Consider the following 25,673-nt stretch of genomic DNA (forward strand, 5'->3'; position numbering starts at 1 on the left):
TATTCTTTTGGCACGTCACACATTTGTTAACAAGGCCTAGGCTCACCCTCTCTTGTACCGACAGTCAAGTTCATTTTCTTTTTCATTCCTGTTGAAGTAACCATTACTGCACTGCGTTCCTGAATTAATTTTTCAGTTATCACCGTTCACAGGAGCCACATTGTATCTGTTCCGGTAGCGGAAATTACTAACCAGCTTACAATTTTTATAAACAGTTCTGCGTGTCTTTCACGAAGAAACCGAAATGCTACTTTTACCCTAAGAGCCGTAACCAACTCTTCAGCAAATTCTGCCGTCTATGCACGACAACGGTTGCACTCGGGTACTCATTAGCACCTAGGCATTGTTGACGCTAAATAGCAACACAATGCACCCACCAGAGAAAAGCATGCGCAGTTGCGAAAGTTCCAGAAGCCGGAGATGCTTAAGGAGTACGATATACCATGTCATAACACCAAAGACAGCAGTACTCCTTACATTATCATAAGGAGCAGTTGCCAATATTGTTTCGAGCACGCTACACAAGTTCTTTCTGGAAAGCCCTTACACAATCATCCATACAGTACCGATATCTCTCCATGCGACTTTCATATTTTCGGAGCCCGAAGAAAGACGTTCCTGGCCATTGATCTCCTTCGGACGAAGAGGTGTTCGCCTGGGTACAACCACTAGTGGCTAGGATACCTAGCTCTCACTCAGGGGCCTGGATTCGATCCCCGTTCCGTAAATTGTTCCATAGGCAATGGCAAACATTTTTTCCGTGAAGACATTGACAGGCGTGTCTCACAGTGGGACAAATGTATTAACATTTCACCAAACGTTTAGTAATAAATCAGTCACAGTTGCAGGACATATGTTTGGCGAATAGTTTCGAACCATCAAACAGTTTGATTCTGACTTGCTAAGGAGGCTGATGTTGATTGCAAATAATTTATAAAGCGTGTATTGCCATTTTGATGTTTGTCATTATGATCAGGAACTTTCAGCGCAGCCTCAGTAGTCTAAGCTTGAGAAAGAGCCAGTAGGTGCTAAAATAGTCACCAAACATATAAATTGCAACTGTGACAGATTTATTAATAAACACTTCAAGAAATATTAAAAAATATATATTTATTGAGAGAACTGAAGAAAAGGTATGAGGTAAACGAATTAAATGACCATACAGATATTGCTACTCTGTTGGTTACAGGGCTAAAAAACCTGCGTTTTCAACATCCAGTAATATGTGGGCGATCCATACAGCAGCGTAAAGGTATGGTTCACGAGCAACAAGTAAGCACAAGTTAATCGGAGGAAGGTGCTGCTTCGTCTGCTGTACCACAAGAGTTTGACCTGTATTTTGCAACTGGTTGCCTGTTATGTCCATTCCACTAAAGCTCTTGGCGGCACGGTTCCTGAAGCGCATAATTTTAAAATTTATGCCTGCCCAGGCATCCGATGCTGCATCTAAATATATGGACGTTAAGCTGAAAATCGTAAAAGCAAGCATGGTCATCGATTTTAACAAACCGTGTTTAAAACTGGACTTTTGGCCGTAATATAAGGGGCGTTCAAAGAGAAACGGGCCGGAGACTGAAATGCGTAAACCGGTGACAGGAGGGTAATATCGTGGCGTGTGTAACGGGGTGTGGTTCCGACCAGAGCGTGGAAGTTCACAACACAGCGCTAGATGGCACGCATGCACTTCACGTGACTATACAGAGCTACCAGCGGCAGCAGGTATCAATCGTCCAACGCTGCCAGCCGCATTGCAAACAGTGACATGAAGACGTCAAAAGAAGAGCAAAGAGGTGTTGTTCATTTTCTGACAGTGGAAGGAGTAGGAGGAACGGACATTCATCGACGAATGTCACAAGTGCACGGCGAACACTGCATGTCCCTTGCAAGCGTCAAAGCGAGGCACAAGCGCTTCAGGGAAGAATGGGTGTCGTTAGCCGATGATGCACATTCTGGAGCGCCACACTGCATTACCGATGACATCGTCCAGCTGATGGATGCACTTATTACCAGGACCGCCGAGTGATAGTGAAAGCCATAGCCACTGTGGTCGGATTGAGCATCGGAGGTGTTCACACCATCATGAAGGAACGACTACACATGCGCAAAGTGTGTTCCCAATGGGTGCCCCACAGTCTTCAACCACACCAGGAATCATATCGAATGGCCCCCCACTGTCTTGTTTATCTTCAGCGCATTGCTCGGGAAGGGAAAGCGTTCCTGGTACGAGAAGTGGCTGGAGATGTCTTGGTGTCATCGCTTCGAACCAGAATCAAAACGACGAAGTCTCCAGTTGAAGCATCCATGGTCACCACCACCAAAATTAGCCAAGGCCATCCACACAAGTGCAGGAAAGGTTATGCTGACGTTCTTCTTTGACCAAGATGGGCCCCTTCTGGTTCACTTCCTGTGACACGTGACAATAGTGAATGGCCACCGTTAATCGCAAACCTTCGCCAAGTGATCAAATCAAAACAACCAGGCTATCTAACCTGTGAGGTCCTTCTGCTCCACGACAGTGCAAAGCCACATATGGCCAACACAGTAGTGGCACTCCTGTAGAAATGCAATTCGGCCACCCTCCATACAATCCGGACCTCTCTCTCAGTGATTACGCCATTTTTGGTCCCCTTAAAAAGGCTCTGAGGGGCTAACGATGCACCTCGGACGACGACGTCCAGCTGTACGTGAGGAACTGGCTAACATTGCAGCACCGGGAATTTTATGAGACAGCCATTCACCGCCTTGTGTCACAGTGGGACAAGTGTCAACAGCCAGGATCAATGTTTCTAACATACAGGTAGTGGTTTCTGTAATTATGCCTCCGAATCGTTTCCTTTTTAGAGCCCCTTATATGTGAAATCTTGCATCATTACCAAACAGTGCAATAAAGTGCCATCCATTAAGAAGAACTTGGTCCAGCATATCATATTTGATAGGACCGTAGAACTCCATGAGAAAAAAGAGACAGTTTGAATACAGAAGCATACTATTTATACTTTTTTCCAAACAAAGCATTTAAAGAACTATTCAGTTATGAAATCTATGTCGTCTGGAATGGTCTAAATGAATGGCTTTGTAATCGTAAACTGAAATTACTGCTAGACATAAAAAGAAATTGTCAAAATTTAAAAACAGGACTAGGGTTAACAACAGCATTACAATTTCTACAGATACTAATACAAAGCATCATTTTTTTGGTAGAGTATTGAATAAGACCGAAATTATTTTCACTCAAGAGTAAAATGTAATTTTACGTAAAGGTTTCAAGTACGATGTTGCCCCAAGCTCAATGATTCGTCTGTTATTAACAGTCTTGTACTCGATTTCAAAATCGGTGTAAGCAAGTTCTAATTTGACAAGGTCAAACAGGCCAAGATTGCACACGAGTCTAATAATATTATTTACAAAGAAATTGCGTTAAAAGCTAACTTTTCTACAAAAGAGCGGAAACTGATTAATAGTTGTTGTTGTTGTTGTGGTCTTCAGTCCTGAGACTGGTTTGAGGCAGCTCTCCATGCTACTCTATCCTGTGCAAGCTTCTTCATCTCCCAGTACCTACTGCAACCTACATCCTTCTGTAGCTGCTTAGTGTATTCATCTCTTGGTCTCCCTCTACGATTTTTACCCTCCACGGTGCCCTCCAATGCTAAATTTGTGATCCCTTGATGCCTCAAAACATGTCCTACCAACCGATCCCTTCTTCTAGTCAAGTTGTGCCACAAACTTCTCTTCTCCCCAATCCTATTCAATACCTCCTCATTAGTTACGTGATCTACCCACCTCATTTTCAGCATTCTTCTGTAGCACCACATTTCGAAAGCTTCTATTCTCTTCTTGTCCAAACTAGTTATTGTCCATGTTTCACTTCCATACATGGCTACACTCCATACAAATACTTTCAGAAACGACTTTCTGACACTTAAATCTATACTCGATGTTAACAAAATTCTCTACTTCAGAAACGCTTTCCTTGCTATTGCCAGTCTTCATTTTATATCCTCTCTACTTCGACCATCATCAGTTATTTTACTCCCTAAATAGCAAAACTCCTTTACTACTTTAAGTGTCTTATTTCCTAATCTAATTCCCTCAGCATCACCCGACTTAATTTGACTACATTCCATTATCCTCGTTTTGCTTTTGTTGATGTTCATCTTATATCCTCCTTTCAAGACACTGTCCATTCCGTTCAACTGCTCTTCCAAGTCCTTTGCTGTCTCTGACAGAATTACAATGTCATCGGCGAACCTCAAAGTTTTTACTTCTTCTCCATGAATTTTAATACCTACTCCGAATTTTTCTTTTGTTTCCTTTACTGCTTGCTCAATATACAGAGTGAATAACATCGGGGAGAGGCTACAACCCTGTCTCACTCCTTTCCCAACCACTGCTTCCCTTTCATGCCCCTCGACTCTTATAACTGCCATCTGGTTTCTGTACAAATTGTAAATAGCCTTTCGCTCCCTGTATTTTACCCCTGCCACCTTCAGAATTTGAAAGAGAGTATTCCAGTTAACATTGTCAAAAGCTTTCTCTAAGTCTACAAATGCTAGAAACGTAGGTTTGCCTTTTCTTAATCTTTCTTCTAAGATAAGTCGTAAGGTTAGTATTGCCTCACGTGTTCCAACATTTCTACGGAATCCAAACTGATCTTCCCCGAGGTCCGCTTCTACCAGTTTTTCCATTCGTCTGTAAAGAATTCGCGTTAGTATTTTGCAGCTGTGACTTATTAAACTGATAATTCGGTAATTTTCAAATCTGTCAACACCTGCTTTCTTTGGGATTGGAATTATTATATTCTTCTTGAAGTCTGAGGGTATTTCGCCTGTCCCATACATCTTGCTCACCAGATGGTAGAGTTTTGTCATGACTGGCTCTCCCAATGCCATCAGTAGTTCTAATGGAATGTTGTCCACTCCCAGGGCCTTGTTTCGACTCAGGTCTTTCAGTGCTCTGTCAAACTCTTCACGCAGTATCTTATCTCCCATTTCGTCTTCATCTACATCCTCTTCCATTTCCATAATATTGACCTCAAGTACATCGCCCTTGTATAAACCCTCTATATACTCCTTCCACCTTTCTGCCTTCCCTTCTTTTCTTAGAACTGGGCTGCCATCTGAGCTCTTGATATTCATACAAGTGGTTCTCTTCTCTCCAAAGGTCTCTTTAATTTTCCTGTAGGCAGTATCTATCTTACCCCTAGTGATTTTTGAGACGTTTGTATTCCTTTTTGCCTGCTTCATTTACTGCATTTTTATATTTTCTCCTTTCATCAATTAAATTCAATATTTCTTCTGTTACCCAAGGATTTCTATTAGCCCTCGTCTTTTTACTTACTTGATCGTCTGCTGCCTTCACTACTTCATCCCTCAGAGCTACCCATTCTTCTTCTACTGTATTTCTTTCCCCCATTCCTGTCAATTGTTCCCTTATGCTCTCCCTGAAACCCTCTACAACCTCTGGTTCTTTCAGTTTATCCAGGTCCCATCTCCTTAAATTCCCACCTTTTTGCAGTTTCTTCAGTTTCAATCTGCAGTTCATAACCAATAGATTGTGGTCAGAATCCACATCTGCCCCTGGAAATGTCTTACAATTTAAAACCTGGTTCCTAAATCTCTGTCTTACCATTATAAAATCTATCCTATACCTTTTAGTATCTCCAGGATTCTTCCAGGTATACAACCTTCTTTTATGATTCTTAAACCAAGTGTTAGCTATGATAAATGAAATGAAATGAAGTCCCATGCTTCTTTACAGAGCGTAGGGGAACGATGCGGGAGACCCGCACCGCCTTACTAGGCAAGGTCCTAATGGAGGTGGTTTGCCGTTGCCTTCCTCCGACCGTAATGGGAATGAATGATGATGATGAAGACGACACAACAACACCCAGTCATCTCGAGGCAGGAAAAATTCCTGACCACGCCGGGAATCGAACCCGGGACCCCGTGCTCGGGAAGCGAAAACGCTACCGCGAGACCACGAGGGGCGGCGGGATTAATAGTACGAATCGCAAATCTAAAGAAAATGATGCTCTAATAACTAAATCTGACAAAAGTAACCCTATTGTTATTCGACAAACAACCATAGAGGTCGGGCACCCACAGCTAAAAAACTTGTACATCATGTGAAGGACAAACAAACAATTTAAAATTGGACATGGTAAAACAGTCTATTAAAAATGAATGAAAAATCCAAACCCGCAATACCTGTTTAATGTGTTTTCTCTGTACAATGGCCGGTTTCATACCGTGGAGGTATATCTTCAGATCATATCTGCATACATGTTAAAACTACATAAGTAAAAGTACTAGTAGTCAACATAACCTACCCCACAAAGTAGACAGTAAAGCAATGTACTCACAAAACTAATACTTCATCTGTTATCGCCTATGCAAAAGAATATACAGAAACTGCAAAGTCTTTTGAGGAAGACGACATCGTTGAGGTCACCACAGAGCCTATCACTAACCTGCAAAAACAAGTACGGCAATGTTTAGCTAACACTGATGGTCTGTTCGTAAAATTTCAAAAGAAATGCCTCGTCAATATGAACCCCAAGAGTCCAGTTCTTAGAAGTCAGTTTAAGTTGCGTAAACAAAATAACCGATCCGTCCTTTAGGCAACTACGTAGGGAGAGCGTGCCACAGTTAAGCTGGGCGGCTTCATTACACGATCAAAGACTCGTTCGTTATCGAACGCAACTTTTCAGTTACAAATAGTGCTGACTAAATCAACGAAATAAAATCAATAACATGTACAACGCACACTAGGTTGGCCTCATTTGACATAGTAAGTCTTTACACTAATTTATCTATTGATTTGACTCTCAGCATTATCGAGAAGAATTTATACAGTACAAAATGGTAACCGAGGTACAAATCTCCGAGCTTGTTAATTTGTTACAGGTGGTATTTAAACACAGGGAGTGCATGAAGTCCGGGAACACTTTCAGTTATTTACTGCACAAGAACCAAATATTGTACAGATATCATACATGTCATTTTGAAGAGAAACCTTGAAAGTCTTTTTTTTTCATGTATACCGCCACAGCGTAGTTTGGTAATTTCCCTATAGTCAGCGCTAGTAGCAAACATGGCGGGTTCAGGTGTGGAGCATCGAAAACTGTACGGGCCATTCTTCTTCGCCGAGAGCACTGTCACTGGATATTCCTACTCGTACATGTTGCAGCCTTTGCTGATGCTTCAGATGCAGACTCTCCGTTCATCTTTCAGCAGAATGGGGCTGCCGCATCGATGGATCAGCCGTGCTACGAAAGGGGACAGCTGTTTCATGAAACGGCCTCCCCGATCACCACTCCGTGTAATTTTTTTCTGTGGGGACACATTAAAGATCTGATGTATGTACAGCCTCTACCATGTGATGTAGCAGAGCTCTGGGAGAGAATACGGGAAGAGACTGCCACTTTCTCTTCAAAATGCAATACATATGATATCTGTACAACGTTTAGTTCTTGTGCAATAAATAGTTGAAAGTCTTCCCGAACTTTATGTACACCCTGTATAATTATTTCACGTTCACTGATAAATTTTACGTATAATCATACGACCTAGCGGTGGGTATCCATCTTGCTGAAATCTTCATTAATTCTCTGGAAATTGCCTTCTTCAATTCTAACTCTGAATTACAAAGGAAAATACGTTTTAATGCTCGTTATGTAGATGATATAATTATTTCCTTTGACAGCAATAACCAAGAATTAGTACAGTTGTTCAGCACATCCTATAGTATTCACAAGAAAATATGCTTTATGAAAGAAATCCACAATGAAAACACGGAGCTTAATTTCGTCGATCGCAAAATATCTATTTCAGATGACAGAATCAGCTTTAATGTTTCCATAAGCCATCTTATTCGGTTAATATTATCTCAGATGATTCTTCTAATCCACGAGCACTTCCTTTCATTCAGCTACCAACAGTGCCATAACAACGCCCCTTTCTCTTTGTAACCTACAAAATGAAATTAATGTAATAAAATCCATTGCTTCTATCAATGGATGTAAGCAAGATGTAGTAGATCGTATCATCAGTAACAAAACTGCCAAACAATGTTCAGCTCTACAAGATAAACAGATGTGCTTACAATAAGGAGGACATTAGTAAATCCATTTCCTTACCGTTTTTAGGTAATGCGTCCAATAGGATTACATATAAATATAAATGCGAGGTAACTGTTTCTACTAATAACAACCTACAGAAACATTTTGTACGTAAAAATGCTAATTATCCGTTCTCAAATTCAGACATTACAAAAAGATCTGTAGGAATTGCCCCAGCTACTATATTGGGCAAACTGGTAGAGCAATCAAGGTGAGATATAGAGAACATCTATTGGGAAAGAACGATAGTAATGTACACAACTCCACCTCTGCAGAACATTCGTTTATTGCGGGTCATACTCCAAAGGATTTAGAGAGTACCATAATCTTACACAACGAAGTAAAAGGGCTTAGACTAGATGTATGCGAAGAACTCTAAATTTTCAGACTCTTAAAGAACAACAGTGACTAAATTTTAAATGATCAGCTTCAAATTGTAAGCAGACATTTCCAGGAAGGCTTTAAGCCTCTACTTCTGGCCGAGAAGCCAAGTTAACCGCTGGATGCTGGCCTCCACACAGTAATTATTTTCTCAAAATTCTATGTTCAGTAGGAATATTATGTAGACTTCCTCATCCACAATTAAGTTGATGCTCAACATTTTAATAATGAACCACCTCAGACCCATCCCCCCCAATTTTTGTTTTTAGTGTGTTTTATTCTACCTATAACATCGTGATTTTTTATATATACTTAGTGAGACTTCGTTTACTCACTATTTTATTGGATATTTTGTAACACCTCCCCACCCTCCCCTCCTAGTATATTTGTTCATATATCATGCTTTATCAGTGCGACCACTTCCTTTAGCATGATGCTTCACAAGCGATGGTCTGTCCCCGTTCCCTCCCCGCCTCTTCTCCCAATTGCCATTTATTTATTTATTTATTTGTATTGCAGTTTCTCCGTCACAGTGTGTCCTTTCACAGTATTCCTTCGTGTCAGGGGTCAAATTAACACATCAAGTGTTGGGTCTGTCAAAGAGGGTGACAATTATTGAACTATATGAAATAAAAACTTCTGAACAGTTTGCGTTATGACGTTCAAACTGCACGGTTGACCGCGGAGTATGATCGGAAGTAGTATGCACGGGTATAGTTTGGTGTAGCGACAAAGGCCCCTTTGATTTGGATGGGTTCAATAAGCAAAACTGGCGCATTTGGACCACTGAGAATCCGCTTTTCGAGTTCAAGATGTCTCTTCACCCTCAACGATGACTATGTGGTATGCAATGCCCAGTCACGGAATAATCGGTGACTACTGAACAGTACGTGAACGTTTTGGGATTTCATCCATGTTATCCAAAGTGACCCTGATTTCGATAAGATGTGGTTCATGCAAGACGGAGCTCGACCCCATCAAAGCAGGAGAGTATTTGATGTCCTGAAAGAACACTTTGGGGACCGCATTCTGGCTCTGGGTTACCCAGAGGCCACTTGCTTGTTCCTCAATTGGTCTCTGCCTCGATTGGCCGCCATATTATCCGTATCTGAAGATATGCGGCTCCTTTTTGTGAGGCTGTATTAACAAAAGGTGTACAGTAATAAGACCAAAACCATTGCTGAGCTGAAAACAGCCATTCAGGAGGTCATTGGCAGCATCGATGTTCCGACACTTCAGCGGGTCATGCAGAATTTCGCTATTCCCCATCATCGGCAATGATGGCAGGCATATCGAACACGTCATAACCCAAATCCGAATATCTGTAGTGACGTTTACATTATGAATAACCTGTGTGCATGCCGTAGTTTGTAACTAGTTTACGTTTTTTTTCATATAGTTTTGTAATTGTCACCCTGTACATTGATTATTTTCTCTTGAAGCGTTTTTACTTTGACAGTTTAGCTCGTTAGAGTTGCGTATTCACGCACATGTGCTTCTCGAGTTAGCTAAGTTAGCCTGAGCCTGCAGACACTTTAAAAGCCAACAGCGTAGCGCACGCTGCTACGCTCACGTAGACTCTGCGACCTGCACGAATTTTTATGTTGTTCACAAGCCGTAACACCTTCTAAGCTTTTCCCCCTAATCAAGGCCATACAAGCATGGTCTTTCCCAAATGTACCTCTGAAAAAGCGGTTCTGGTAGCCGGAGTTCAAAGTTTTTGTCAACCATGCCTTTTGCGTTCTTGTGGAGGTACTGTATATCCATAGCAATTTTCATCCCCTAAAAATTATTTCTTCATACCTAACCGAGAGGTGAAATACCAGTTTTCACAAATTTAGCTTTAAATTTTTTTTAATGTAACGAAATATTTTCTTAAAAATTTTCATCCCTTATTGCGCTCCCTTAGGGGTTGAATTTCCAGAAGCGCTGAAATATGTATTTTTTTTTTTTTTTTATTTCCAACCGACAAGTCAAATACCAGTTATCATCAGAGTGTAGTCTCAATAATTCTTTAGTAGTTCTCTAGTAATTATTTATTTTCACAAAAACTTTCACACACTATTTTACCCCCTTAGTGGTTGAATTTCCAAATATGCTGAAACATGTATTTTGTTATTTTCTGATTGAGAAACGAAATGTCAGTTGTCGTAGTTCTAGCTTCAAAACTCCCTTAGTAGTGACACACTTTCAAAAAGCCTTTACCCCTGTTTCACCCCCTTAACAGTCAAATTTCTTAAACGATGCCTACAGTATAAGATCCACACACCCTCCAAACTGCAGGTTTATTTCCTTAACTGTTTGGACTGGGCAATAATGAGTCAGTGAATCAGTCAGATCCTATTTCAGACCCTTAGGGGTTGAATTTCAAAAAACAGTGCAACAACTATTTTTCATCTCTAACCGAGAAGCCAAACACCAATTTTACAAGATTTGGCTTCGAAAATGCTTTCGCAATGAAATATTTTCATAAAACTCTTCATCCCCTATTTCACCCCCTTAGGGGTTGAATTTCCTAAAACAGTGACATATGTATGTTTTATTTCTAACAGAGTAGCCAAATACAAATTTTCATAGATTTAGTTTAAAAAATGCTTGCACAGTGAAATATTTCCATAGAAACTCCCATCCCCCCGTTTCACCTCCATAGGGGTTGAATTTCCAAAAAAAGTTAAACCATTATTTTTTTATTTCTAATTGAGATGCCTAATTTAAATTTTCATAGATTTAGCTTTAAAAATGTTTTCGTCACAAAATATATTCATAAACATTCTCATTCCCTATTTCACGCCCTTAGCGGTTCAATTTCCAAAAACACTGAAACACACTTTTTTTATGTGTAACCGTGAAGTCAAGTATCAATGTTTGTAGATGTAGCTTTAAAAATACTTTAGCAGTTCTTTAACAATCATAAATTTTCTAAAAAAGCTGACACCCAGTATTTCACTCCCATAGGGTTAAATTTCCAAAAATGCTGCAACACGTATTTCTTTATTTCTGATATCGAGAAACTAAATACCAGTTTTCGTAGGTCTAGTTTTAAAACTGCCTTAATAGCGGAATTAAGAAAAAAAAACAACCTTTCATCCCTATTCCACCCCCTTAGGCTTGGAATTTCGGACAATCACTTCTTAAACGATGCCTACAGTATAATATCCAAATCCCTTCCAAATTTCAAGTTTCTGTTATTAGCGGTTTGGGCTGGGCGATGTTGAGTCAGTCAATCAGCCAGAACATAGCGTTTTGTATGAGGGCTGTTCAATAAAGAATGATCACTTTTTTTTTACAACATACCGTTACTCATCCTCATAATTTCGATGGTCCTTCTCGAATGCGATGCACTTGTCCCAGGGTTTCTGCCAGTCTTCAAATACATGCTGGACACCATTTTTTGAGGGGTCCTTCAAAATCGTCTCAGTAGCCTTCACCTCTGCTTCTGATGATTGATAATGCCTCCCACGACTGCGTTTTTTCGTGTTAGGGAATAGAAAAAAAGTCACATGTGGCTAAATCCGGACTATAGGGAGGGTGAGGGATGCACTTCACGTTCATTTTTGCAAGATATTCAGCAATAACATTGGCAATACGCGGCCGCGCATTACCGTGGTGCAGCATCCAGCCTGCTTCACGGAAATGTGATCTTTTGCGCCTGATATGAACTTGCAATGTTTTCAAGACATCCCTAGTATTGTCCAGTTACTGATGCGTGTGCAGGTACAACATCCTGATAAACCATTCCATGAATATCAAAGAATGAGATGACCACAACTTTCCCAGCTGAAGCAACCACTTTTGCTTTTTGGGGGGTTGGTGATGAAGGAGATTTCCACACTGAGCTTTGCTGTTCGCTCTTAGGATCAAAATGATGTAGCCAAGTTTCATCAGGAGTGATTACATTTGAAAGAAACTCCGGATCTTCCTCTAACATCAACTGCATGCAGATCTGCACGCGAATGTCGTTTTGTTCGGGAATCAATACTCTTGGAACCCATCGCGCACAAACACGTGTCATGTGTAATTTTTCTGTCACCAACATGTGGGTGGCACCCAGTCAAATGTGTAGTATTTCATACAGTAATCTGAAGGTAATTCGTCGATCCTCTCTCACAATGACAGCAGCAGTGTTTATGTTTTCTTCTGTAAGAGCGGTAACTGGAGCAACGGGTCCACCTTCCTTTGAGATTGATTGTCTCCCCTCTTTAAACATTTTTAAACCACCTTCGAGCTGTGCTGTAGGGGAGAACAGACTCTCCATAGGCCTCCTGTAACATTGTATAGGCCTCAGATGAAGATTTGTTGAGACGAAATCAGATTTTCAAAGCCGCATATTGTTCCTCGCGTGTTACCTCCATTGCAGTGGTAGGCGATACTGAACTGAACATGTCTGACCATGCCTGCCTCTCACAGGCGGTAACCAGGAGTCCCAACAATGAAACTACTACGGCGTGTTTGTTGCACATTAAGCCAACAGAATATCATAATATTAAATTTTAGCGAGAGAAATTATGACCATAAAAATTATGATCATTCTTTATTGAACAGCCCTGGTATACAGAGAGATACGACTGTAATGGCACACTCTTTATCCCCCTCCCCTCTCCCCTTTTCCCAAATTGGCACCAGCTGCCAGAGGCTGCCTAAGGCTGGTGCCTCTACTCTTTAGCCAGCCGGCGCACGCTACTAGCTCTGTACGTAGCATACTTACTCTCTGTAGGACCCGATGCCACGTTTAATGTTTAAATGTCATATACAGAGGCGATTTTTTTCCACCGCGTATGAGCTCTAGGGATTGATCGATGAGAGACTACGGAACAAAAAAGGTCTAATGAACTTATATCCGGAAATGCATGGTTTCCATGCTAGAGACCATTTATTCAGTCATACTCTGTTACAGAGACTGTGGTCTAATAGGCGCTGTTATATGCAGGCACAGTTACGGTACGCATTGTTTCCTCCTAGAGGGTGGTACTGTTCCTCATACACCATGCCCTAGTGTCCTCTCCTGCGATAGTAATTGATAATGTTGCTGACTCACCTCGCAGTGAACGTGATAACAACGGTGTCTACAATGGTTCTGTATTCGAATAGAGAGCTTTCCGACATGGTGTTAACTTACGGAAAGGCAAATGGCAACGGACAGCGGGCAGCAAGGTTCTGCCAGATCTACCCCCATCAACAATAACCATAGCATTCAATGTTTGCGACAATGTTTCTCTGTTTTCTGAGACAGGGTCTTTTCAGGAAGCAGGAAATTATGAAGGACTTACCCGAAACGTTCGGACACCAGACTTGGAGGAAAATGTGACTAATACTGTGGAAGGCGACCGCCGTGTCAGTATCAGGCAACTGGTCTGTCAGTGCAGGATAAGCCAGACGACTGCGTGGAACATTCTCCATGACAACCCTTATCACTTACAGCGCGCAGGGGATACTACTGACAGACTCTCCACATCGGGAACAGTTTTGTCACTGGTTTCTTCACCAGACGACCACCATCCCGGGATCTGTGTCATCCATCCTTTTCACAGATGAGGCTACCTTTACGTGGTATTTTCAACTTTCGTAACAGTCATCTGTAGAATAGTACGCAAAACCCCCACGGTATGGTGATAGCGAATCATCAGCATCGATGCAGCTGGAATGTGTGTGCCGGGATGATTGGCGCCCGTATTTTGGAACCAGTCTTCCTTCCACGTCGCCTAACAGTCCGGAACTATCGGTGTTTCTTGCGGGTGACTTTTCCTCCCCTTCTGGAAGAAGTGCCATTGATGACTCGAAGGATTATATGGCTGCTGCACACTGGCTTTCCTTGGCAGCCATGTTCCTTAAGGGGCCCCATTAGGCGCCTAACGTTGGAGCTTCCAACTACCAGCAGTCCCACCCTCTGTGAAGGCCCAGACCTTGCGGGCCAAGAAGCTTCCTCTGAAACAGGGTGGACAACTGCTTAGAGACATCGTCAGCCACAGATAAAGCCCGAAACCTGTTCGTCAAATGAACTGGGGAGGGCCTACGATCGGCCCCTCGGAATGTTTTTCGCTGCCTGCCAGACTTTGGAATGATCTCCCACTCGACCATGGGTGAAGGTTCAACCTCAGGGAAGGCAGTACCTGGGGCGGCCACAGTAGTAGACCGATCGGGGGCCACGTGGGACGTGCTCGACATCCCTCACTTCCCTGCGTCCGACCCCCACAGTGATGACCCTTGGGCAGCAGCCTCAAGCTGTATGACGGAATCCAAAGCAGCCCGGAAATGTGTGCGAAGGGTCACCAACTCAGCTCGCATCTGTACACAGCAATCACAGTTCCTATCAATTACTGCAGTCGCTCCCGTTTGAAGCTCGTAAAAATGTGTAACAAACGAACGGTGTACTCGACTTATTAACAGAGGAATTCGAAATGCTCTCTCACTGGCAGTCGAACTGACACTGAGCTACACGAACCAAAACAACCAAACGCCTATGGGATACGAGGGTCCATAGCAACGGCGGTACTGTAATCTACGCTGTTATTAAAATAAAAATAAAAGACTGTGCTTAGTAAGCACTCGAACTACGATGGCGATTGCTGCACAAACACTTTCTCCACTTACACGTACACCATAATTACTCTACCACCGCAAACATTGGGTTACACTCGTCTGGTGAGACGTTCCCGGGGGGGGGGGGGGGGGCACTGGGGGCCGAACCGCACAATATCATTAGGTTCGGTGTGGGGCAGTGGTGGGGTGAGTGGACTGCTGTAGCCTGTTGTGTGGTTGTGTACCACTGAGGGCTACGGTAGGGACGAAGCCTCTCCGTCGTTTCTAAGTGCCCAGTTCCACACAATACAATACAATACAAGCACTCGAACATGCAAGAAATTACGGAAATAGTCTAGTAACTACACAGGTATCTGTAAATAAATCGCTCCTGTTGGAAGCTCGTAAAAATATATAACAAACGAACGGTGTACTCGCCTTATTAGCAGCAGAAACACGAGGTGCTCTGCCTCTGACGGTCTATCTGACAGATAATATGTGATTCTATGTGAGTATGCTTTCCTATATTTGTAAACATTTCCTGTAGTTTCGCTTATCGTAACGATACCACCTCTGTTCCACACACAATGTGGTAATATTTGTTAATGAGTACAAAACCTTCAGAAGAAGACAGTTTTAAAACTGTCGAAACCATGGTCAACTTTTAATAAACCTGTATTTTGCAACAGTTTGGCTGTTATTTTTAATCCGCTTTTGGGAATATCATAAACAGCTTGCGCACGGGCACAAAAAGAAAAAGGAAACACACCAAAGTGACGAAGTACCTCGTTTTTTGTGAAATCCTTTAATACCTCTAAGAACATGACATGAAAGTCATTTTCCGTGTTAGTACAAATGTGATCAACAATATCTTATAGTCGGCGTAACATCTTTACGTAGTGAGCGTTTATTTTCAGAAGCTGGTGCAACTATGACTAGGTATGAAACCGATTCGATACAACTAATTTCCCTCCGATACCGAGTAAGTACCGAAAGAATGGTTCGATTCTAAAAGTACTCAGTATCGTAGCAAAAGTATCGCATTCTTTCTTGTATTTACTTGTATTGGAACATCCCTAAATGGGAGCCCCCTCTGTTCAAAATAGTTGGTATCTCTAATGCAGTTGCTTACGAGCACACATATTCCTTCAGTGGCAGAAGACTGTTGGGTGATTATCCATTACATCGTGGGGCGGCGGGTAAATAATCCAACTGGTCTTCACTATTTCTGTTTCATTGTTATGAAAAGACACTTAAATTGTCTTTTTCGTGCTCTACTTTCGCCGTTTACAAGAGCCTATTTTTTCTGTTAGCCAGAAAGCGATGGAGAACGTACTGGCCATAATTTCCAGTCTTCAAGTATACATTACTCTTTGTACTCACTGAAAGAAAATGTTCCTACTTGCTATTTACTCAGTGGGGTCAGGAACAATGACTATAAATAAAAGTTTTGAATTCTGACTGATTGATATAGTCTTTAAAAGTTCACACGCAGAAAATATCACAATATTCGTGACAATAATAATAATTTCCCTATGGGAAACAGCACTATCACGAGTTCAGAGGTAACCTCCACGGAAAGTTCCAGATAAAACGGTCTGTCACCCTGACAACAAATCACCAGAAGTTCATTGTTGGTCTTAAAAGTGGAAAATAATATCGCCACTTGCCACGCAGTTTTGTCAGCATTATGGGCCGCACGCAAACAGTTACATCCATGAAATTCAAGCGATGCAGGATGGTGTTCATTTCTCGCGAGTTCACTTCCTACTTTTACCGAAAACGCTTTTGGTAGGTGCCCAGCTCTGACACCATCCGAGGCTCAGCGTATGCTGGCGTTTGACTGACACGCACGGATTGATAGCTCCGTGCGAAGTGTCTCCCTCACCGCCCGTCTGGCCGTATTTATATACCGGCGCAGCGGACCGCCGAATGGAACATCAGCTGTCAACCGCTCTAGACCCAGGTAGCATCATCTAAATGCCCCCTTTCTCGAACACGTATTAATTAATGTCTCTGTCGTTAAATAATTTACAATCTTCTTAATTTTTATGAGTTAAGTTGGCTTAGCTACTGAAAAAGTCTTGAAACGTCCCCTTTGAAAAATTGTACAGGACTGTGCTTAACCTGACACACAATATTTTTAGCGCAACGCAATCTTACTTTCAAAAATCCCTACAAAAAAATGGCCCTGACTAACATTAACCTATACGTTTCACAAATCACTTACCTCACAAAAATCTTCGTTACTCGAACTACTGTAATACAGCGAGCGCCACTACTGCCAGCTAAATAAAAGATTCAAACTATGGAAGGCACTAACTACTGATAGGCATACTTAGCAAATGAAAGATTTTAATAGAGAACAAACAATGTATTTACCTTAATAGTCATAATATATATAGTAGTTCATGACAAATTACAAAACTCCGCCATCTCTCTCCCCACATCCACCACTGCTGGCGGCTCACCTCCAACTGCCCAACGCTACAATGGCAGACAACAATGCAAACTAGACACAGACTGCACACAGCACAGCCAGTGATTTTTGTACAGAGGTGGCGTTACCAATAAAAAAACCTAAACAGCCTACTTACATAGCCCCCATGCTCCCCACAAAAAATTTTACAAATTGTTTTGGGCAGTGGCCAATAATGATTTGATAAAATTTTTCATAATTACAATAAAAAAGATATCAAATGCACACACTTATTGATACAATGTTGGTCAAAAGCTAAAATTTTCTCACAGTCCATAAAGACAGTCCTAATCGTTCATCACAGTAAAATAGCAGTGTTTTTCTCAAAGTCTGAGCAGTAAAAGAAAATGCACACGGAAGTAGTGGATTTCCATGCAGTCTTGAAGAAGTAGTGTTGTCCTTCCAACGAAAAGACAGTGCTGACTCTTGACATGCAGACAGGTAATGGGCCACAACAGAGCAAACCCACAACAGAGTCATTCGAAGTTTTGAAGAATAATGGTAGGTAGGTCATCACAGAGCAGACCCACTGTAGTTCTGGTAGAGATTACGGTATTGGTGGGCCACCAGAGGTGCAGACCCACTGCAGTCCTTGTAGAAATAATGGTACTGGTGGGTCATCAAAGATGCAGACCCACTGTAGTCCTTGTATAGATGGCCAGCAGCCATCTGTTGTGACTGTGCAGGTGCACAATCACCATCGAAGAGTCTTGCAGATAATATAGCAAGTCCATAACCACCACTTGTGAACTCACAAAGTTTCTAGAATTGTCCTTAGAACCAGCAATGCTGTTATCCAGTCCCTTGCTGAATTATTAACACACGTGCAAACACTATCAGTTCCCACTTCTCACATATTGTCCATATACTATGACCAACAGAAACGTGTGCAGTGAAATGTAACTTACAAGTTACTTAATCTGATGAACTGGTGTCCATTACAATTTTATAACATAAGAATACAATTACAAAGATACAGAATACATCATTAAAGAACATAACAATACAGATAACATTTGTAGTAATAGGGGCTTTCCAAAAGAATAGAAATAAACATATACATCAGTGTTACAGGAATTATGACGTGCGTACATACATAAAAGATCAGAATAACTTTCGAAACATCAACTTCACACATGAGCATGAAAACAAAACAGAATAAATAATGTCTAAACATCTTTACAAAGAAAATAACATATTATCAGAAAAATTCTACAACAGAACAACATCAGCTAAACACATAAAGACAGGAAAAACACAAATATACAAGAGTACACAAAAACATAGTGGGATAACACAAGGAAACGACAGGGTTTCTTTTACTGCAGTATTTTGCATGGAGATCTCCCTTGGTTCATCATTATTCCCAAAAGTCCTGTCTATACCTGCGTTCTGTACTTTCTTTCGTATAACTTCTCAATACATTTCTTCCAATTCATTGCAACTCATTCTCTTATATAGTCTACCCCCTCTTAAGCTAACTTAAATCTACTGAGCTCAGATGCTAAACTAAGGGACGAGGCAATGCAGCAGCACAAAACAATTAATACAAACAGCAATGAAAAATAAATTGGAAATTGTCAAAGTAATTGCAATATTACAACTAATATAAGGCAATGAGCAGCAAACAAGAAAAATAAATCAGTAGTAAAACTGGCTTAACAGAGTAATGTATAGTGAAATTTAGTAGCACTATGCCTGGCAAACAATAGCAGAAAATGAAATAACTTATACCTAAACATGACATAGCTCAAGCAGAAAAAATAGTACACTAAAGATAACAATGCAGATAAGGGAAATGTATAATCACATCTTAATGTCTAAGTAATTAAAGTGGTGCACCACAACTATTTCTACAAAAGAAATTACCAAGTACTTGAAAAGAAAATTATGAATGCAGTTCCTGTGAAGGTAAATGTCTTTTTGTGCTCCCTCATTTTTTTGAAAAAATTATTATTTACTCGATCTGTAGACAGAAAATATTTATATTAGTACATCTATAAAATTCTATTTTAACCAATGCTGCAGTGCAGCTAGAAACTAGATATTAAACAAAATGAGCAATCTCTCAACTAGAAAGACAATGGATGTAAAATGTTTCTCATCATTTCATTAGGCATTTTAGTAAATATCATAAATTAAGAGCTCCACAGTGTAATCATATGTTTTCAAGTTCGAGCGTGTCGTATTTGCGATGCTTTCTACAAAGGAATGTCAATAGCGAGGATAATGGTCTCCTTTTTTATTTATTTTTTTTTTTTGCACCTAATGGCTTTCTTTTGTCAGACGTCTACCTCTCAGCTGGGCGCCCAAAACGCATTACGCCAAGGTCACTTACCTTTCTTGCTGAAATATTTACGACGGCAGTTTCCGCTACAGTGACAGTCTCATATAAAAATATTTCACAGGTCAAGAATTTGGGTTACAAATCTGTAGAAACAAAATCCTATTGATATAACAGTGTCCAAAAAATTTTCGTCAGCATTGTAATACATTCACGCATTTACATCCATTTCATAACTCTTAAAGTACGATTCTTGGTTTCCAACATCCTTTTTCACAAGTCAGAGTCCCTAACCACTACTCATTATTCCTTACCTTATTTGTCGACACTTCTTCAATATTTCATCATAACAGATACGTAGCATATTCAAATAACTCATATAGCATCAGCTTATTGATCATAACCATACCGCAACAGCATAATACGCATAGTCTTCGTAATAATAACATCATAACACCTCAGTCAACTCTCAAAATCGTCGTAACTTCCTCCAATAATTTCTAAGCCTAAAAAAAATTCTCTGCTCATGTCAAAAGTGTCAGCTGCCTCAAACGTACTTTAAAAATCATAATCCCATACCAAATACATCATTCAAAGCTCTCATAGTATCACAATGGTTCTGAAAAAATATGAACAGTTCACAAAGTACAGACAAAATACAATTTCGTAAGTGTGAAGTTACCCAACTGTGTAATTGCGTAAACATGTGTCACTGATGTAGTAAAAAAAAGTTTATCTCTCACTTAAATGATCAGATAGCTGTGTAATTTGTGTGTTAGAGAAATATGGTACCGATGTGTAAAGTTGTATATGCAAATACCATATTAGCTAGGGCTCCTTGTGCTTGCCAAACACATGGTACACAAAGTAGGCGTGTACCCCCCTGAGGATTAATGTAATTATACCCTCAGGTGTTACAGATTAGACTGCACACAGCACAGCCAGTGATTTTTATACAGAGGTGGCGTTACCAATAAAAAAACCTGAACAGCCTACTTACAGTCTTAGCTCGACTGCATTTAAACTCACAATATTGCCCATGGTTGTCGACATTTGGAAGTTTGGGTGTGGCCGTGAGTCGTGCATGGTTAGTCACATGGTAGGGCGACCGCTCGCGATAAGCGGGAAATCCGGGTTCGAGTCCCGGTCCGGCACAAGTTTTCACTGTCGTCATTCTATTCTACAGCTGATGTTTGTCCTTATTCGCAGTTCAGTTCATGCATTTAAACTTTGTCGGCGGGAATTTTTAGAACAGAACTGGCTCTTAAGATTCCTTGTAATGATTGTTATTTACAATAAAGTCTCGAAACTTGGTACAGCTGTTTTATTTAATGAATGTAATCAATTGCTGTAATTAGAACTTTCTGTTAACAAATACATATCATACTTAATCTATTATGAATAAGGACATTTTCGCCCCAAATTTGGTTTTTAGTAGATAACTTGAAAACTAATAGACGTAGCTCATAGGTGTTACAGATATAAGGTTTTTAGATGAAACTGAGGCTGTGTACGAATTTTCATCTTTCTCAGTCCATTATTTAGCGCCATCGAGTTTTCGTAAAAACGCCGAGTTCGACCAAAATATTGCCCTGATCAAATTGAGACTTGTAATTTTTGACTGTGATATATGTTTTGCGCATTCTGAATAACTTTTAGCTTTCTAGCTTAATTATTTACTCTTAAAGTAATATATTTAATGAAACGTAGTGACATGATGATTCCGAGACTTCATAATGTTAGCATTAATATGCTGAAGCATACACTGACAAATTTTGCAAAAATTGTTTTAATTTTTAATTTCACTCTTAGATTATGGTAGAATCCTTTGTACGCTAAGCACAGGCGCTTTATGATGACGTGGCGCCGGCAGTAGTGAACTGGGGTGATTCCCGGCACTCTCTCTCGCCCCTGTACCTTTTACAATGTTACAGCGCTTGTTTCGCCTCAACATGTACGTAACAAGGAATCGCTGTTATTATTCTCGTTTGCGATTTTTGTTTTTTTACAGAAAAGACTGTCTTTACTGACGATCCTCGCAAAACAGCATTCCTCTATCGACGAAGTGATCCACGAGCTCGTCGACGCCTGCATCGGAAGATACTCCCAGGTACGTCAAGAGAGGGGCTGAGCCGGCAACCGGTCGTAAAGGTGTAGCTAGCGATTACTGCCTTCTTGAAGGTAGCGTCCCACCACATACATCGTGCCTTGCTTTTCCTTTCTATTGTGGGCACCAGAGAGGCAGCAGCGCCCACTGAAAATGCCCATTATCCAGCCGAGCTTCGATCGTGCGACCCTTTCGTATCCAAGCACGCGCTTTACCACTAGATCACCACATCAGATACGTATATAGATAGTTCATCTATAGATTTCGATGAGTGAGTTTGCGAGTGTCAAAATGCGTGATATGAACGATCATAACTTTGATTACAATGACTTACGAGGGTTGCACAGAAAGTCAGTGCATTTTTTTCGTCAACAATTCTTTACTGAACATAATGAGAATTACATACACGAAATAGTGGTGTTTTATCTACACACCCCACTTTTCCACGTAATCTCCATCCCTTTGTATGGCCTTCCTCGAGCGCGAAACAAGGACGTTTATGTCCTGTCGGAACCAATCCTTGTCCTGGTAGCGGAGCCAGTGCTTCACTGTGTGAATCACCTCCTCATCGTCCTCAAAATGTCTTCCACTAATGGCCGGCCGGAGTGGTCGAGCGGTTCTAGGCGCTACAGTCTGGAACCGCGCGACCGCTACGATCGCAGGTTTCGAATCCTGCCTCGGGCATGGATGTGTGTGATGTCCTTAGATTAGTTAGGTTTAAGTAGTTCTAAGTTCTAGGGGACTGAGGACCTCAGATGTTAAGTCCCATAGTGCTCAGAGCCATTTTAACCATTTCTTCCACTAATGGCATCCTTTAATGGTTCAAACAAGTGACAACATCAGCTCGCTGCATCATGTCAGGTGTGACAACTGTGGATGGTCTCCCCGACCGCTGCAAATCGTGGAGCTCCGCCGAACCGCCTTCTGATGACATCACCCTCCGTGCCCTGGGACTGACTGTACTTCTGTCGACAGCAGATGATCCGTAGACTTCGCACAAGCGTTTGTGAATATGCTACACATTTTTCTTTCTATGCAGCGAGAAACTGAATGACGGTATTTTGCTTGTAACGTACATGACCTACAGACGCCATTCTGAAACTGTCCTGCAGCTATGCTATCTGTCAGAAGTGACGGAAACTTGGCGCGCCCCCTCAGGAGACTTCAAATAATACGTATGTAACGTTTTACATTCGTATTACCATTTTCGGCTGAGAAAAAAATGCGCTGCATTGCTCTCTGGGAAACCCTCGTAGAAGCTTGCACTTCTTACACCCCCAAGGAGACGCAGACGTCAACATTTAACATAAACTTCAACTTGGCAGCTCTTTCTGTTGCTGAGAAAATGGTGTCTTAAGAGACGGACGGATAGACGAGACCAACAGAAAATGACAAAAAAATTTTCAAGTGATGTAATTAAAAATTAACTATTCCCCGATTGATATATTGGAATATGGTTCTAGTGCTAATTGCTGTCAAAAGTACTGGAATTTCAAAGCATCTACAGTCGCATAGGAACACGAAACAGTACGAGAGAAACACAATTTCTGGAAGGAGATCCTGACATTGATGCGGTGATCCTACTTCCATCCTCTACCACCCACTGCCACTCCCACTACCTCCCCCCCTTACCCCATCCATAGCTCCTTCATACCTCTCTACGGCTCCACTTCTGAATTACTTCAAGATGCCAGATCCTCACTTCTCTCTTTAGGCCTTGAACCTCCTGGATTTGAATCCTGCAGTGTGTAATATCGGTCAATTATTGTGTTTTTTAACTGAACTTTTCTGCCAAGAAATGGATAAATCGAGGACAGAGTGAAAATGGAATAAAGGAGAACTGAAGCGTTTGAAACTTTTTGCTACAGAACAATGTCGAAAATTAGATAGACTCATAAGGTAAGGCTTGAGGTCCTCCGCAAAATCGGCGAAGAAGGGAACGTTTGGAAAACAGTGCCAAGAAGGACAGACAGGATAACAAGATATATGAGGGAATAAAATCCATATTACTAGAGGGAGCTGTAAAGGGTAAATACTGTATGAGAAGATAGAGATTGGAATACGTCCAACAAATAATTGAGGTAGTAAGCTGCAAGTGTTACCTCTGGAATGAAGAGCTTAGCGCGGGATAGAAATTCGTGGCGGGCCGCATCAAACCAGTCGGTAGCCAGATGACTCAGAAAATAAATAAATAAATAAAAAGTTAAAAAAACGACTCTTATGGAGGCACAAGTTTTCTTCCAGATGTCGTCAGTGTAGTGTTCCCATATGAACTGGCGATCAAGTGTGATCCCTAGATACCTCACGGTCGTAAAAAGAAATAGATAAATAAAATTGCGCATGCTCTCACACGCGATACTTCACCGTAATCGTGTGTGCTGAGGTCTTACTTGGGTCATTCCAGCGACCGGCTGAGAATGTTGGGAAGTCCTGACTTGTTTATGGTGTTCCAACGAAGCTCACAGCTTGCAGCACTGTCACCAGAGCTGATCATGGATCACTGGTTCTGAGTCGAGCGGAAGGATTGAACCAGAGACTTGGAAGGTTCTGTGACCACCCAGTCTACGACTTCCTGTACTTGCACCATAGAGTTGACAACTGTAGGGTCCCTCCCAAAATGGTTCAAGTGTTAGACGAATCGCCATCTGATCCCGATAACGATAGCTGCAGAGGACGCGAAAGAGTCAGTATACGATCCAAAGAATTGCGCCGAATAAGCAAGAGTATTGAAATCCTAGGATTAACTGCCGAAGCATTCGTAAAAAAATGACAGAGTATGAAGCGCTCCCAAAAAGAGTGGGGCTCACGTAATATTAGATACAGAAAGCTACTTAAAGCCCAGATTTGTTAGCAGTGAGATTCGTGAGGAAAACTTAAGTATATATTGAAAGGGTAGGCTACTGATAAATGGAGGTGGTGTATTTGTCGCAGTAGATAAGGAAGACAAATTCCTCAAGACATAAATTGAAACTGCATGCGAGACTGTATGGGCAAGACCCAGTATCAGGCAAAACTTATTATCGGATCCTTCTATCGACCAACAAAATAATCTCCACATGTAACCGCAAACTTAGTTCACTAGTACGTAAGTTCTCCAATTACACTGTGCTCATTGGAGGAGACTTGAATCATCCAACAATCAACTGAGAAAATTGCAGCTATATAATTGGTATACGTGACAAGACGTCCTGCGAAACATTACTCTAAGCTTTCTATGAGAACTGCATAGAAAAGATTGTCCGAAATCCTACTCATGATGTAAATATGGTTCAAATGGCTCTGAGCACTATAGGACTTAACATCTGAGGTCATCAGTCCCCTAGAACTTAGAATTACTTAAACCTGACTAACCTAAGGACATCACACACATCCATGCCCGAGGCAGGATTCGAACCTGCAACCGTAGCGGTGCCTAGAATCGCTCGGCCACCCCGACCGGCGGTGGAAATATAGCAACAAATAGATATCACTTCTTTGAGGATGTATACACAGAAACTAATATCAACGGCCATGGGGCATGATAGCAACAGTGATTACCAAAGTACAAAAGGCAACTGAAACAATTATAAGGATTTGTGTGTTCAACAAACTAGATAAAGAGCCTGTAGTGCCGTATCTCAATACGGCACGCGAAACATTCAGCTCTAGAGAGGAGCATGTAAAAGAACTGTGGTTGAGGCTTAATAGGTTAGCTGACCATGCACTTGGTAGATATGTACGTAGTAGAACAGTTCATGATGGGAGGTTGCCGGCCGCTGTGGCCGAGCGGTTGTAGGCGCTTCAGTCC

The 25,673-nt window shown here is 41.4% G+C and overlaps 1 protein-coding gene across 3 annotated transcripts in view; it reads left to right on the top strand.

Annotated features, from left to right (window-relative positions):
- Window positions 1-25,673, top strand: part of LOC126418639 (short-chain dehydrogenase/reductase family 9C member 7-like) — a 173,546-nt gene that overhangs the window by 120,167 nt on the left and 27,706 nt on the right. For 2 of the 3 annotated variants that reach the window (XM_050085495.1, XM_050085504.1), the window contains exon 7: window positions 21,791-21,889. The exons of the other annotated variant lie outside the window; for it this stretch is intronic. In XM_050085495.1, coding sequence (XP_049941452.1) covers window positions 21,791-21,889 — 99 coding nt within the window. The remainder of the gene's footprint in view (window positions 1-21,790; window positions 21,890-25,673) is intronic. 3 annotated transcript variants of the gene reach the window in all.

Source organism: Schistocerca serialis, chromosome 1, assembly GCF_023864345.2.
Source record: "Schistocerca serialis cubense isolate TAMUIC-IGC-003099 chromosome 1, iqSchSeri2.2, whole genome shotgun sequence".
Taxonomy (NCBI): Eukaryota; Metazoa; Arthropoda; class Insecta; order Orthoptera; family Acrididae; genus Schistocerca; species Schistocerca serialis.